Raw genomic sequence first — 16,053 nt, forward strand, 5'->3', positions numbered from 1 at the left:
AGCCATCCTACTCCACTGAAATAGAAGGGATCTTGTTTTAAATATTCTACTTTATAGTGCTTCTAATTTTTTGTATATTGGATTAAAAATTATTATGACATAATTAAATACTCATAAAATTCACCATTTTAACTATTTTAAAGTATGTAATTCAGTGGCATTCAATATACTCACAATGTTGTAGACATTGTAGACCCTTCATCATAATATGGCTTCTTTCATATAGCAAATGTTTTCATGCATCATGTATCAGTACTTCATTCCCCTTTATGACTAAGTAATATTCCATCCCATGAATATACCAGATTTTAAAAATCTTTTATCCATTCATTTGGAGGTAGGCAGAGTAAAAGATATACCATTGCTGAAGTGAGAAAACTTACTGATACCTATAGAGTATTGTAGACTAATGTTACCTCAACAGAAAAACCTATTAATCAATTGACAGACATTTTGGTGGTTGCCATCTTTGGATATTGTTTGCATATTGGATTTTTAAGAAATCTATTTCCTTAACACAGTAGGAAAATGTCATTTCAATAATTTAGATAGTTTACATAATTAAAATCTAAATGAATATTTAGATTTTTCAAATGATAACTTTTTTATAGATGGCTAGGAAAATCTGAGAGAACAATATGGTTGGAAGAACATCACCATTAGTTGACTGACTAAATGGGTGTAGTGATAAGTCTTCCAAGAAAATAAGTAGGAAAGGTAGCCTTAGTATTTTGTACTTTTTGATAATCTTCAGTTTGTTCTTTATGTGTGTGGCTCATAAATTGATAAAATTCTGGAGAGCCAGACTGAGGAGAAATGAAGACAATTGGCAAGAGGAGGCCAAATTGCTATTGTAGAAATGGGCTGTTTAGAAGACTGCCCTGCTATCACTGTCCCTGGAGACCAGCTGCCAATCTGGACATTCACAATTTTACCACTTATGCCTCAAATAAATTTCAACTAGCCTTGAAAGCTTCAAGTCATTTCCTCCAGAGATAAAGTTTCTAAGAGAAGGGTCTGTTTAGACATGACTAGGTGGTTGGTATACACTCCATTTGCCAGAGAGAGGACAGAAGGAAGAGCTACCTTCTATTGGTTTCTGGAGTGGAGTATCCATTTTACTGACCTGCCTTTATACCTTCAATATACTCTGCATCAAAAACTTGAAATTGAAAAAGCAACCTCATCTGATTCTAGACAATATCACTTCCATTATTTCTGAGTATCTGCTTATGGGCCTTGTGCCACAGTAGGCATTTTGTGGAGGAAACTATGGTGAATAGCATCATCAAAGAGATAGTAGTGGGGAAGAAATGAGTAAAAAACCAAAGCTTAAGGTTAGAAAACATTTTCAGATGTGTAGTCATCTGAGAATGGTTTATTTATAGTACTGCACATAGCATTCCTAATAAAATTGCGAAAGAAAAATCAACTCTATTATCTTGACACTGTAACAAAAATTTATTAGACATTCACTTATTCACTCAACAAACATTGATAGATAAAAACACTATTGTGTAGTGTCCACATGTCACTTCATCCACTTGAGAATGTTCATTTTAGAGGTTTGTCAAAAATGTAGGTCTATATCAAATTATATGTTTTACATGGATTCTAATGAAATGTTTTCATGATAGAGGCAATTGACCAAAAACATCTGCACTTAGAAATTTCAGGCCTAAATAACACCTTCCATATCTAGCACAAATGTTTGACTCTTGACTAATATATGTTCGGCTCTTGGCTAATATATTTGGACTAATATATGTCCAAATAAGAAGATTCAGAGATCTTTGTTGAATCTGGAAAATCTTTTACCCCCATCTGGATGTATCTCTAGTGTTCACCTTTGGTTGGAAGTCTGATGAGTATTTGATTAGATGAGGGTATAAATCTAGCCCCTAAATTTTTATGACAGTGTATTGACTCTGCTACCTGCATGTCCAATATCAAAAACACATATGGACATTTATTTAATCAACAATACAAATCAGGATTTAGACTGCCCTCTAGTACTTGCCAAATGCTCAGTTGAGACATCTGGTATTTGAGGAAGCTGGTTTAAGGGAATATGACTTTCTCTGTCTCTTGACTCCACAAGCTTTCTCTCTACATAAATTTAGATCATCTGGAAACACATTGTACAATTTTGGCAAAAATTTCCTTATGAAGTTGAAATTTATTATATTCCCTAATCTTTTAGTGTTGATGAATGAAGAAATATCCTTTAAAGGAATGTTTCTGTGTCTTAGGTAAAACCACAAAGACAGCACCTATTATATTATCTAATAGTTCACAATGTAAGGATTTGCATTTTAAGTTTTCCCCAATGTGAATTCCCAGGAAAAAGTTTCTAACTTCAGATTTCACTTGCCAAATGGAAACTATTGAATCCAGGAAGGTTTCCTTATTGATTGACTTCCATGAAGCTCAAAGGTAGATTCAGTTCTGTATGGTAGAAAACCTAATCCAGTTTGCTGGCCCTGTGCATGTAAGCCTTTAAGTCATTTTTTTTTTTAATTGAGACACTATTCATATGACATTAAATTCACTCTTTTAAAATTTTTTCCTAAAATTTACTCTTTAAAAGTGTACAAACAATTGTTTTTAGTATATTCACAAAGTTGTATGATCATTACTACTGTCTAATTCCAGAACATTTTTATCATTGGAAAAGAAACTTCATGCCTATTAGCAGTTACAACCCATTTTTTTTTTCTCTCCTAGCCTCTGAAAAACACTAATTTACTCTATAGATTAGCTTATTATGTACATTTCATTTCAATAAAATCATACAGTATGTGCCTTTTTGGTCTGGCTTCTTTCACTTAACGTAATGTTTTCAAAGTTTGTCCAAGCTGTGGCATGTATTAGTGTTTCATTCCTATTTATGACTGGATAATATTCCATTGTGTAGATATCACCATCTTTTGATTATTCATTCACTAATTGATTAATATTAAGGTTGTTTCTACTTTTTGACTTGTTAATAACTGCTATGAACAAGGTAAATGTGCTAGGTTTTTGTTTTTTCTTCATTCTGCTTTATTAAAACCAGCTTATGAGGAATAGGTCATTGTTCTCTTAAGCAATTGTCCAAAGATTATGGCTTTTAAGGAATTTGTTTTTGGATAGGATACTTTAAAGATTAACTTGTTGTTAACAAAAAATATACAGTATACCCCAAAACTGATGAGTGAATCAAGAAGATGTGGTATAGATACACAATGGAATACCACTCAGCAATCAAAAAAGATAAATGTATGTCATTTACAGCAATATGAATGGAGCTGGAAGGGATTGTGCTCAGTGAAATGGAAAGTAAAAGATAAATACTGGATGTTCACTTATAGGTGGAATATAGGAAAAACAAACAAAATGTCAGACAGACAAACTTTAAAAATAACTCTTGAAAGCTGAACATTGTGGCTTTCAGAGGGGGTAGAGAGGGATGAGGATGGGAGAAGGTGTGGGAATGGTCGACATCGTAGAGATTGATGGGTGCTTCAGTGGTGGGAGTGCTATGGTGACTCCTCTTGAGGGGGCAAATCCTATACTTCAAAACAGTGGCAAGGATGTGCACCAATGGGTCTACCAGTTGTTTTAAGAGCATTTCCAATTGATCAGTTAACGGCAAGTTCTATCAAGAATTTGATATATGTTCGAAAGTGAGTATCAGACTATTAGTTGAGTTAATGAATAATTTATGAAATTAGATGAAAACTTCCCCATGGTGTAGAAAAATTCACCATTTATTAACTGGAATGGAACCACATGGGACCCTGAATTAATCAGATCTTTTTTTACCCTTACATTCCATTTTTTAGTTAAAAAAGTTGACCCATTAAAAGTTTCACATCAAGATTTTTTAAATCAATGGTGGTTTCCATGGGTTCTCCAGAATTAAGTACTGTCATAGACCTAGCTTTCTGCTAAAAATATCAAGGTTAATTATGAACAAGAAGATTCTGGAATGGGAAGAATCAATCTCCATAATGTCTCTGGAGGCATCAGATTTCCTAATTGTCAGCACGACTATAGTATTGCCAGTAGACATGAATATTAATGGGTCCTGTATTAATAAAAGCATGATTCACAACCAGAAGATTCCATTAGGAATCGACCAAAGAGGTTGGTGTTACTTCTGTTAGAAATGCTTATATGCAGCATCCTCCTCTTGGAACTGTACCAGGAGACTCCTAGTGATGATTTAACTTTTGATCTAATCTTTTTCATGTTGTCTTTGAAATTGACTGCAATTTGGCTTGCTTTTACCTCCAAGCAGGACTGATTGTCAGCAATGATATTATCTATATGGCAATCCCACTGGTCTTTCTTACTACTTATACAGTTTGGACTCAAAATCCAATTTCTTACTCTGACCTGTAAGCCACTGCATAGTCTGGCAGCTTTGCCCCCTTCTCTGACCCAATCTCCTTATCTTCTCCACTTGTCCACTAAACTTCAGGCACACTGCCCTTATTACTGACAGTCATACATGATAAAAATCATTCCCATCTCAGGAGTTTTGCCTTCATTTTTCCTGTGTTAATCTCTAGACCTTCACATCTACTTCGATCTCATCATTCATGTCTCAGTTTGTACATCAACTATTTAGAAAGACCTCCCTTGGCCACCCTTGTTGAAGCAGATTTTACCCTCACCAAGTCACTCTTTATTGGCTTATTTTGTCATCTTCAAAGCACTTACCTGTATCGGAAATTATTGTAATTTGTTCCTTTCATGAAATAATGACTTGAGGGCGGGACTCTACCTGATCTACACTGTTGTTCTGTCGCCATCTCCATTCCACCTTCCTCATCCATAGTCATCAATTTTAACCCTTCTCTGACTGTGTCACTTGTTTAAATTCTCCTAAGGTAACGTTCTTTTTGATATCCAACTCAGGGCAATATCAGCCAGTTACTGAAAAAGAAATGGGAGTTTTTGAAGATAAAATAACCAGAAGGAAATAGTTGAACAAGTGTAGATTCTAAAAGAAATAAACCTTTTGCTCAAAAATATAATTTGACATCACTCAGCTGGTTTTATGATTGAATTTTACAAATTATATGACATTTTAGTTAAAAATTTTCAGGTTAATTTTATCTTTATAAAAAGTTACTTTGAAATTTTATTTTCTAGGGCCTCCCCGGTGGCGCAGCGGTTGAGCGCTGGGTTGCGAAGCTGCCCGCGGCCTCTGCGGCGACGGTTCGATCCCCGGCTGCTCCCCGGCCACCGGAGGAGGGTCCCACATGGTGTGCAGACCTCTCCTGCCGCCCGCTGCTCCCCTCAGCAGTGTACTTCGGTCCTTCTGCCTGCTCTGCTCCCCGCTCTGGCTCTGGTGAATTCTCTCACCCTCCCGCGCTTCTGACTGTACCCAGTGCATGTATAAACAAAACAAACAAACAAACCAGCAAACAAATAAATAAAGCATGCCTCTATAAAAAAAAAAAAATTTTATTTTCTAATTAGAACAACAATGTGCTTAATAGTTATAGTTTAAAAATTTATATATACTTCATGTTATACTTTTTATTTTCCTTAAGATTTATTTATTATACAAGTACTGGGTACAGTCAGAAGCACGGGAGGGTGAGAGAATTCACCAGAGCCAGAGCGGGGAACAGAACAGACAGACCAATGAAATACACTGCTGAGGGGAGCAGCGGGCACGGCAGGAAAGGTCTGCGCGCCATGTGACCCTTGCTGGTGGCCGGGGATTGAACTGGTGCTGCAGAGGCTGTGACAGCCTCACAGCCCAGCGCTCAACCGCTGCACCACCAGGGGAGGCCCCTCATGTTATACTTTTATATTGGAAATGAATTAAACATTTAGTTTCATTGGTTATTTTATCAAATATGAGCTCTCTAATTTTATAATCATAGCGCTCCCTTCTGAGGTAATTTTTGTCACATATCTATTGAAAATTGACTAATAGTTATTAAACTCTATCTCTGAGATAGACAAATGAATAAAAATTTTAGATAGAATTGCAATAAAATGTATTTATAAATCCTGGCTGTACTAGAAAAATAACTGAATTTGTGCTGTCCTTTAAACATTTCTACTGGTGGGAATATTGTATGAAGTGTTTCCTTGAGCTATCTAACCAGACAAATGATTTTGTAGTGGTGTTCTTTTGTGTTTTATTTGAAAGCTATTATGCCTTTTTGTCAAAATTTCCAGGTCATCCTTCTACTTGACAAAACGGTTTAACTAGCTTTTAATATGGATATGTCTAGTCTATAGAAAACAAAAATAACAACATGACAGGTTTCAAGAAAGGACTTTTCATATCAGAAGTGCAATGTTTAAAGTTCTGAACGGGATATTTGGAATTACAGATAACCTGTCTTGTCCATTGCACAAAACATCTGCATTTCAAATACAGTACTGAGGGTGAATACTCAGATTATCTTCCCCCAGCAATAGACACAATGAAACAGACCTTATGCTTCCACTGAAATGTGTAACATGCCTAGATAATTCCTCTCTGCTCTATTTCTTTTGCAAGTAAAGAAACCCTTGATTTTGAGTGATTTGTGCTGATTTGATTTTCATTTTAAATAAGCAGTCCCAACATAACCCAAGTATGAAATACTTTATTAAATAATGACTTGAGAATGGAATAACAATAGGCCAAATTATCTAAAGATTGCATTGATCTTCTGAGTCTTGAAATATATAATTCTGTTCAGAATATCAGGCTGTTCTAGAATTCTGGATAAGTTCTATCTTTTAATTTTGGTGGAAGAAAAAATTATGCATTATTTATGTATGTCTTATGGTCAAACAATTCAAGCAGCAAATTTGAGCAAAAATACTTTCACTTCTCTGTACAGTTCTGCCTTTAGAGCTAGAGCAGAAGAACCCCATGATTCAGAGCAGTGGTTCTCAAGCAGGGATGATTTTGACTCAATGGGGCATTTGAAAGTGTTTGTGGACATTTTTGATTGCCAGACTAGGAGTGGTGAGGTGCTATTCGCATCTGGTTTGTAGAAGGCAGGGATGATTCTAAACAGTGCACAGGATAGCCCCACATGGCAAGTAATCATCTGGTATAAAATGTCAATAGTGCCCAAAGTGAAAAATCAAAACTTGGTGGGACAATCCTGGTCCTCCTCTTCCAGCCATGCCTCACCCCATGGGGAAGAGAACGTCAAGGAATTATGCCCACCTGGAGCCTGGTCCCTATTCTAGATCAATGTTTTCAGGATGTGATCCCAAACCAGAAGCATCAGGGTCACTTGGGATCATGTTAAACGCATCTTTTGGGGCTCAATCTCAGACTTAGCAAATCAGGAAACCTGGGCATGGAGCCAACCGTTTTTGTTCTAACAGGTCCAACAGGTGATTCTGATAAAGGCTAAAGTTTGAAAACCACTGTTCTAAGGAATCCAGGAATTCTATATTTGAACCTAAAAGATAATATTTGTAAAAAGTATGATAGTATATATTTTCTTTAACATCTTGTCAACTGTAGAACATTTAAATATGCAGAGATACTATGTGTGGGCCTCCATTTGCACTGTTGCTGTCAGCCCCACAGAGGTTTGAGATGAGGCTGTATCTGGGTCTCACTTTTCTCAAGGGGCACTGGATTATATCACTGCTTCAACTTCCTTCTCAGTATATGATTCTGTAACTGTTATAAAAGCATTTAGGTCTGCTTGTCTTCCCTGTACAACTGTCTTAGAATACAGTGATTTACTAACTGACAAAATCTTTTTTGCTCTTTTGCTCTCTACCCAGAAGGATTTCTTTAATTTGTTACTTGACATAATATGGAAAAAGATGTTAAGTCAACTGCATTAGCTATTGTCAAGCAACATTTGAACAACTATGAAATTACAGATAATTTTTATAACATGATTTATATGCATAGTTACAAAAGTTAAAAAGTCTAGATGCACACAGTTTTGATGAGTTTGCAAAATGGCATTATTCTTTGAAGGGGAAATTCATACTATTCATTGAATGTTTAAGTTTTGGCTCCATAGTTTTATTTCTAGGAATTTATTCTAAAATCATATGTCTGTACACAGGAAAAGGTGAGTGGTTTCTTTTTTGCTACTGCCAGAAGTTGGAAACAATTTACATGTTCATCAGTAATGACGACTTGGTTAAGTAAATGTATGTACATCCCTATAATGAAACTTGACGCAGTTGTGGAAAGAGCATGGTTATAATGTTAAGGAATGAGGATCATGTAGTTTCCCTGTTAGGACTGGTAACCTCGCACCAGACCACAGGGACTCAAATACCAGCTCTGTCATTTACTCACTGTGTGACCTCAGGCCAGTTATTCATGTTCTTTGCCTCAATTTTTTATTAATCTCTAGAATAAGGAATAATAATATAACACTTCAAAGTTGTTGAGAAGATTAAGATCAAATGGGTTAGTCTTTTCTTGTTTGACAATTAGAAAATAGCCAACAAATACTAACTATTGTTATTATGGAATACTTCCAAGACAAATCATTAATGAAAATGTCAGCACCACACAGACCAGTACGTCTGCACTAAAAAAGGGGGGAGTAGCACAGGGGACTGAGGTGATGATGGTTCATGGGTACATTGGTGAAGGAAACTCTATGGGACTACACTTGAGGGGGTGAGGGGAAGCAAATATTGTTTAAAAATGAACAGTGATGTAAAAAATTAAAAATTAAAGATGGGGAAAAAAGTCAAGCCAGAAGGAAAAAAAAAAGAAAAAGGGGGGAGTAAGACATTCCCTGCCACCCACTTTGGTCTTGGCAGACAAAGGGAACATCATCATTTGCAAAGCACAGCAACAAGACAAAGCACAGGCGCCATCCCGCAGCGCAGTAAGACCTCCAAGCTTCAGAAGTCGACCTTCGGGGGATATGCCTGCCCTGCCAGCGAAAGAGAGTGTGAGTGGAGGACGAAGTCTAAAAGACGAAATATCACGGGCAGTGGGAGAATGAGGCACCTAAAAGTCCTTTATCGCGTATTCAGGCCTGGAGTCTGTGAGGAACAGCACCTAAGCCCAGGAGGGCAGCTATTGTAGCATCCAGTTCATCTTAAGGATTTCAACAATTAGTCAAGCAATAAATGTCTGGTTTAAAAAAATAATAAAGAGGAGCATATATACATGAATTAAAGAAAAACTTGATAAAGATACACAAATATGTACAGTGGTTGCTTCTCCACATTTGGCATGGGAAGACTATTTTTTCACTAATTTTTGATATTTTTTCCATGACTATTACTTTTATAATTTTTAATATTTAAAGAAAACAAGAAAATTTAAAATCATGTTGTATGATGGCAGAAAGAAAACCATGTGAATTCACTGATTTTTTTTTTTAAGATTTATTTATTCATACAAGAGCTGGGGTACAGGCCAGAGATGCAGAGGAGTGAGAGGCTTCACCAAAGACAGATTAGGGAGCAGAACAGGCAGATGGACTGAAATACACTGCTGAGGGGAGCAGCAGGCGAGTCATGAGAGGTCTGCCTCTCTGGCCAGCGGGGGATGGAACTCATGCTGCAGAGACTGCAGATTGCTTCATAGTGTGATGCTTAACCCTTTGTGCTATCAGGGAGGCCCATTCACTGATATTTTTTAAAATGGGCCATAGGATGACATTTCTAGCACTGAAAGATTTATGTTTGTGCAAGAGAAGCATGCTGGTGTTTAAAAATTTCATGGAAAACTAATTTTTATAATGACACTTCCCACTTCTTGATGAATTTTTTAGATTTTCCACTTGATATAATAGAGATTCAGGGTAAATTGCTTTTCTTGTTGGAGGCTAATGAATGGAATGCAAGAGCATCTCATGTGCACTGTTCTGAGTTCTCCCTCGGGGTAACAGATAGAGTCTTGCAGGTTGAAAGACTGAAGTGTCCTTTGCAGTGATTTCTCTATTGATCACCAGTGCAAATCCTATGCTGAATTGCCCTCCTGGTGCAAAGCCTTTGTTGCCCTGTGAATACTGGCCTGAAGAATGACTTTATTAAACAGCAAATTCACAGCTGATTTCCTTTGGCTTTTTGCCACTTAAATGCCTGGATGAAGGAGCCTGCAGGTTTTTCTGCTGCAGAATGGAATTCTCAGCGTACAGGTGTCAGATAAAAGGCCATGAGTATGTGTGTGGCCTCTGATTTTTATACTTTTCATCTCACTATGCCTCTATATACAGCCCTTGTGGGAAGATCCTCATTTGGCTTGAGGAAAAATATTAATACATTCTATTTTGCAGTAAGCTTTATGAAGTCTTCAATAATCTAAGTTTAATCAAGTTCTAAATAAATTTAAATCCTGTGTAACTCTTCCTAAAGCATGGTCAGGGCTTATACTCTTTGTTTTGAAATCAAATGATTAGAATTTTTTCATTATTAAGGACTTGGTTTTAATCTTTGGCTTTCATTCTGTCAATAAGTGTTCTCTTTAGAGGGTTTTCTCCTTTTTTATTGAGGTCACATTGCTTTCCCATACTACATATGATTTTGGAGAGTATATTATTAAAAGTAACAATTGGGAGAGGCTTTTTTTGATGAACAAGTAATTTATTGTTAATTCTGTTAACATCCCACTACCCTGATTTTAGTGGCACCCAACAAAATCAAAGTGTAAGAGGCCACCTCTTGGGGTGATAGATTGAATCATCATCATTGATGTCATTTAATTCTTTAGCAGTCTGTGAGAACTGTGTTTCACAGGATCATAAAATTGAGAAAACTCCAATTGTCCTTCTACTTCTACTATGTGAGCATGATGGTTTTTTAGTAACTAATAATCAAGTGAAATGATTATTTTCTTTTATGACACCAAAAGTAACTTTTTTCCACTTTCTGTGCTCCCCAGTTTTTCCCTCAAAAAAATGTCGTCCCATGTTCAAAAAAGAGTCACTAAGCATGTAAATTTGATGATGCTACAACTTTGAGATTTCCAGGTTCATTTGAAACCAATGCTTCTGGTCATTCTCCTAAGTTATCTTGGATATCTTTCTCTAAATCCATCCACAAGGGAGCAATTCCAAATATAAGTCACTTTCCTCATGGTGATGAGGTGATGGTGTACCTCTGCCACCCACAAATTTCATCCAAAGAGCCCACTTCCAACTTAAAAAGAAAAGTAAAGCTGTTTGATTTTAATTCTTAGGAAATCTTTTCCTTTCTCCAACTCCAGAAAAGTATCTGCATCTTTTTTTTCAGGCTTAGAGAAGCCCTCCTTCCTCTTGTCTAAAACTAACCTCTCTCTCTTCTACCCGATAGATCAGGTGAAGAAAATCCAAAAGATTTTCTTCAAATATGAATTTGCTTAAAAGAACCAATTATTTCATGGCATATTTTATATAAAAATGTAAATACTTTCAAAATCTAGGTTTTCGATCTTAGATACAGTGTAAACATATTTATTTGAATGACTGAGACATTCACAGGAAAGTATTGGTGGAGGTTGAGTGAGAATATAGGTTCAGAGCAAAATAATGTTGTCTAGTCCCTGTTACTTTCCAGACTAACTTTCAGTGCATAAAGATTTTGCAGTAAGTTGAAAATATCCATTACATTTTTACACTATCTGAATAGATAATACATGGCCATTGTCTTTTATTTTTATTTTACTGTTGATCCCTGCCTAAAGTTGCTCCCGCTTTTTAGTTACTGGAAATTTTACATTGTATTCATTGGAATTCTAACACCTCCTGAAGTTCAAATACATGGCAGCAGAGAGAATGACCAAAACAGCTGTAATACTTTGAATCTTTTTTACTTTGGTATTCTTTGAGTAACTTCCCCTCTTGCTGATTTTATTCCTGCCAAATTTATAATACAAATCTTCCTCTTGAAATAGTGATTTATGATGTTATTTTTCTTTTTGAAAGAAAATGAGTGCTAAATAATGATAATGTGGGGTCAACTAGCATGGTACTTTGAATATTTATCTGGGATTTGCCCTTCTATCAGGGAGCCATCTGTGACCAAACTGATACAGGAACAGATGCAAGACCCGCAGTGGTTGACATTACACCCCAACTGGGAGAGCCTCAATGGGACCACTTTGCATGAACTGCTGGTAAAAGGGTAAGACACCATTCACCAGAGCTGTGGATAATGGATTGTGGAACAAGAGTAGTTTATCATTAGGGCCTTTCTTCTGTTTCTAATTTACAGTAATCCAAATTGGTTATATCCATAAAGGGCTTTTGCAGAATGGCTATTGGCCTTCATAATTTAACATCATTTGGTTTTATTCTTTCTAAACCTAGATGTTTTTCTCTTGACTAATTACATTTTCTTTAAGGATGATTATACGAACTGCCATGGTGAAGGAGTAGAACCTTAGATTATAATTTTGGAGTCTTTTTATATTCTACCTAAAATAAATTGCATATTTGTATTTATAACACATGGAAGTAGTCAAGAGAGGGAATTGGATAATGACAATTGATAAACCTTGAGGAGCCAGAGGGAAAAAAATGGACACAAAATGAAACAAGTTATAACAAGTAGCCTTGAAAGCACACTTCTCAAAATAATTTCTCCTAAAACACCATGGCCCCTTATTCAAAGCTGGCCCCCTTATCTATGGGTAGGGTGCTGAAGGAAGATGAATTGAGACAATTGGCACTTACTTGCTGTTTATTAGATCAAAAGAATATAGCTATAGAATATTTAAATCACTTGTTCAAAACTTACAGCCCAAGGATAGTTAACAGTGTCTGAAATCTAAACAAGTTTATCTTTGTCAAAGTTTTTAAAATGCTAGACAAGCCACCACTTAAGAGTTCCCAAGAGAAAACCGGAGGTGGTCCATTTCATTTTAGAATGTCTTCATATTTGTCAACTGAATTACTTCTTGCAAAACAATGACCTGAATTTTTCCACAAAGTGGTGTGTTTCCCCAAACTGGGATTTTTCAGGTTAAACAAACATCATCCTCAACTGCAGATAGTAGAACTGGGTCTGGTCCTGGCTTATTAACTAGATATGTGATTTTTTTATGACTCTATTTTTCCTATAAAATAGAGTTGGAAAGGATCATACTTGATGTCTTTTCCTATTCCTAAAAGCTATGAGTTGGGCATCCACAAATAACAATGAATTAGTGAGTATATCTTCTGTGTCAAGTTACACAGAAATTCAGGATGAGGAAATAGAGAGTAAGGAAGAGACATCACTTTAGATGATGGGAAGACAAAAAAGCAAATGTGCATTTTCTGGATTTTATAATTTATTGCATACAAATAGTTATATCACATCCCCATGCAAATTAACAAAAGCCAGAAATACAGTAAATCTTTAAAAAGTAATATGAAAATGACATATTTAAAGATGGATAGTCTTTTTCTGACAGATCTAAGATTCTAAGTATATCACAGTATTCATGAGAGTCCCATCATGGTTACTTTTAAAATTTACATTGTGTATAAATGCCTCTTGATTGGAAGAGAGTTTTGTGATTAAAATTTAACATACTCTAAACTGAATTCTTCTGTGCAGCCACACAATAGATGTTTAAACATGGCCCATGTTCTTGTCTTCAAAGGTTAACTCCAACTTTAGCAAGTTCTTCCTTTCCTGAACTCACACATTCTAAAAAGTCTATCTAAAAAGTTCTGATCCAGCCATGTAGAATTGCAAGGAATAAACTCTAGTTCCCCCTTTTTCTACACTGCATCACAGAACCACATTTTAATATCAAAAGTCTCAGATTCTTTTCTAGCCTAGTCAATTCCTTTACCTGTTCTTTAATTTTTTAAGGACTATTTTAATTATTTCATTTATCTCAAATTATTTTTCAAGTCTTTTTGGACCTGTGCACCTTTTTCATGAGCAAAAGAATATCTGACATGCTTCCTCCTCATCATAGATTCTTAGAAGCACCCAGTTCTCTCCAGTTCTCTTCCTACTTTGAGAATCAAGGTTTGAGTCAACATTCTGGTTAGTACCACCAGCCAAAATAATGTGGGAAACTTTGCCAACCACACTGTTTCTTTCCATAAATGTGATGAAATTATGTGATGATGATATGAAATAACCTGAAAGAAAATACACGATAGTCCTTCCTGGTGAATCCTTGCAGTAAGAATATTGGTACAAGGAGCAGTTGAATCTATGTCTTGTTCTCAGTCATAAAGTGTTTGAGGTGAACAATAAATATGTAACTTAATATTATGCCATTTTATGTTCCCACATCTAGGCAGACTTGTCACAGCAGAAGTAAGATTTCTCTTCTGTGTACTAAACAAGGTGAGAATGAGTGGTCTGATAGTGGGATAAGACGTGAATTTAACTGGTTTGGCTCAGGGGGAAAATGAGCTCTTGTCTGGGTCAGTCAATAGCTAGCATTTAGGTTGGGGGGTAGGTTACACACTCTTGTTCCTTGGTAGACTGTGGGCGCCGCCCTGCTGCCCGAATGAACAAGAGGATCCTCGGGGGTCGGACGAGTCGGCCCGGAAGATGGCCATGGCAGTGTTCCCTGCAGAGTGAGCCCAGTGGACACATTTGTGGCTGCGTTCTCATCGCCAAGAAGTGGGTTCTGACAGTTGCCCACTGCTTCGAGGGGTAAGCTGTAGCTTTTCTGTTTTGCTTTGTATGACTCTGATCATTTTGTCACTTGGGTATATCAGTGACACGTCATTCTGTGAAACCACATCTGTACAAAGACCCAGTTGATTTACTTCCCTAGTCTTTTCTTTTTTAAAGATTTTATTTATTTATACATACAAGAACTGGGGTACAGGCCTGAGTTGTGGGGGGTGAGAGGGTCCACCAGAGACAGAGTGGGGAATAGAACAGGAAGATCGACTGAAATATACTGCTGAGGGGAGCAGCAGGTGAGTCAGGAGAGGTCTACTGCGCCATGTGGGTATCTCCCTAGCTGGGGATTGAACTCGTGCTGCAGTAGCTGTGGCAAGCTTCATAGGTTGCATCTTAACCCCTTGCACCACCAGGGAGGCCCTCCCTAGTCTTTTCTATTTAGATATGTCTTCCCTCACTGTGGCCATCCTATATATATATATATATATATATATATATATATATATATATATATATATATATGCTGCTCATTTATCATGATTTATGTCTTAGGAAGAGGAAAAAGTTTAGAAGAGTGAATTTCCAGCCAGTATTAGTTATTTGTTATAACCCTCTTAAATAAATCAAATACCTATGAAGTTAATGAGAGGAGATTTGCTCAGAGACTACAGTGAGGCTTGGATGTTAGACAAACATGGAGACTGAGCAAATCCAAAATCTAATGGGGCAGACCAGCTACTGGAGACTTGGGGAAGAGACGGGGTTGGAATACAAATACCATCTGCTGGTAGAGTTCTTTCCTCTTGGGTAAGATCAGTCTTTGTTTTGTTAAGGTCCTTATTTATTAGATAAAGTCCACCCACATTATGGAGGATAATTTGCTTTCCTCAAAGTCCACCTACTAAAGATTTATCTCACCCAAAAAAACTTTCATAGAAACATCTAGAATAATGTTTGACTAAATATTTGGGCAGTGTAGTCCAGCCACATTGGCACATAAAATGAACTATTAACAATATGCCCAAAGGGAGTAGAAAAAAATTGAAAATCCAACCAAGGGGAAATCTATCCCAAATTGACAAATATTGCTGCAGAAATTCCCTCTGTGTTGCGGTTACTTGTGTAATTTAGGAGCACAAAACAAACCACAACAACTACACAAAAGTCCCAAATTTTTATTGTGCTTGCTACCATTTTAACAAAACAGCAATACATTTTCTATGCAAAGCTATTTACCTATGGGAACTCTTCTTTCTTTAGAATCCCAATTATAATACAATTAGTTCCAGGAATGAATAAATGTTTCAAAACAAGTAAATGTTTCCTTCCTGGAGTACTACCCAGTGAAGATCATTAAATAAATATTTAGAATATAATGTGATAAGTGACCATAAAATAGTTATTTGGTTATTCTTTGGGGGGAAATAAAGTATAAAAAAATCAAGTCAGTACCTTTACTTGAGAACTTTTTTTTTCATTGAAGTAACATTGTTTTTCCACTTTATATAGGTTTCATGTATACAGCCTTGAAAGTCA

At 36.3% G+C, this 16,053-nt stretch overlaps 1 protein-coding gene across 2 annotated transcripts in view; it reads left to right on the top strand.

Moving 5' to 3' along the window:
• Positions 1 to 16,053, top strand: part of CORIN (corin, serine peptidase) — a gene marked incomplete at both ends in the record, with an annotated part of 178,757 nt that overhangs the window by 152,194 nt on the left and 10,510 nt on the right. For both annotated transcript variants that reach the window (XM_084233149.1, XM_084233150.1), the window contains 3 exons: positions 11,941 to 12,057; positions 14,177 to 14,226; positions 14,367 to 14,541. In XM_084233149.1, coding sequence (XP_084089275.1) covers positions 11,941 to 12,057; positions 14,177 to 14,226; positions 14,367 to 14,541 — 342 coding nt within the window. The remainder of the gene's footprint in view (positions 1 to 11,940; positions 12,058 to 14,176; positions 14,227 to 14,366; positions 14,542 to 16,053) is intronic.

Source organism: Talpa europaea (genome assembly GCF_964194135.1).
Source record: "Talpa europaea genome assembly, chromosome: 5".
Lineage (NCBI taxonomy): Eukaryota > Metazoa > Chordata > Mammalia > Eulipotyphla > Talpidae > Talpa > Talpa europaea.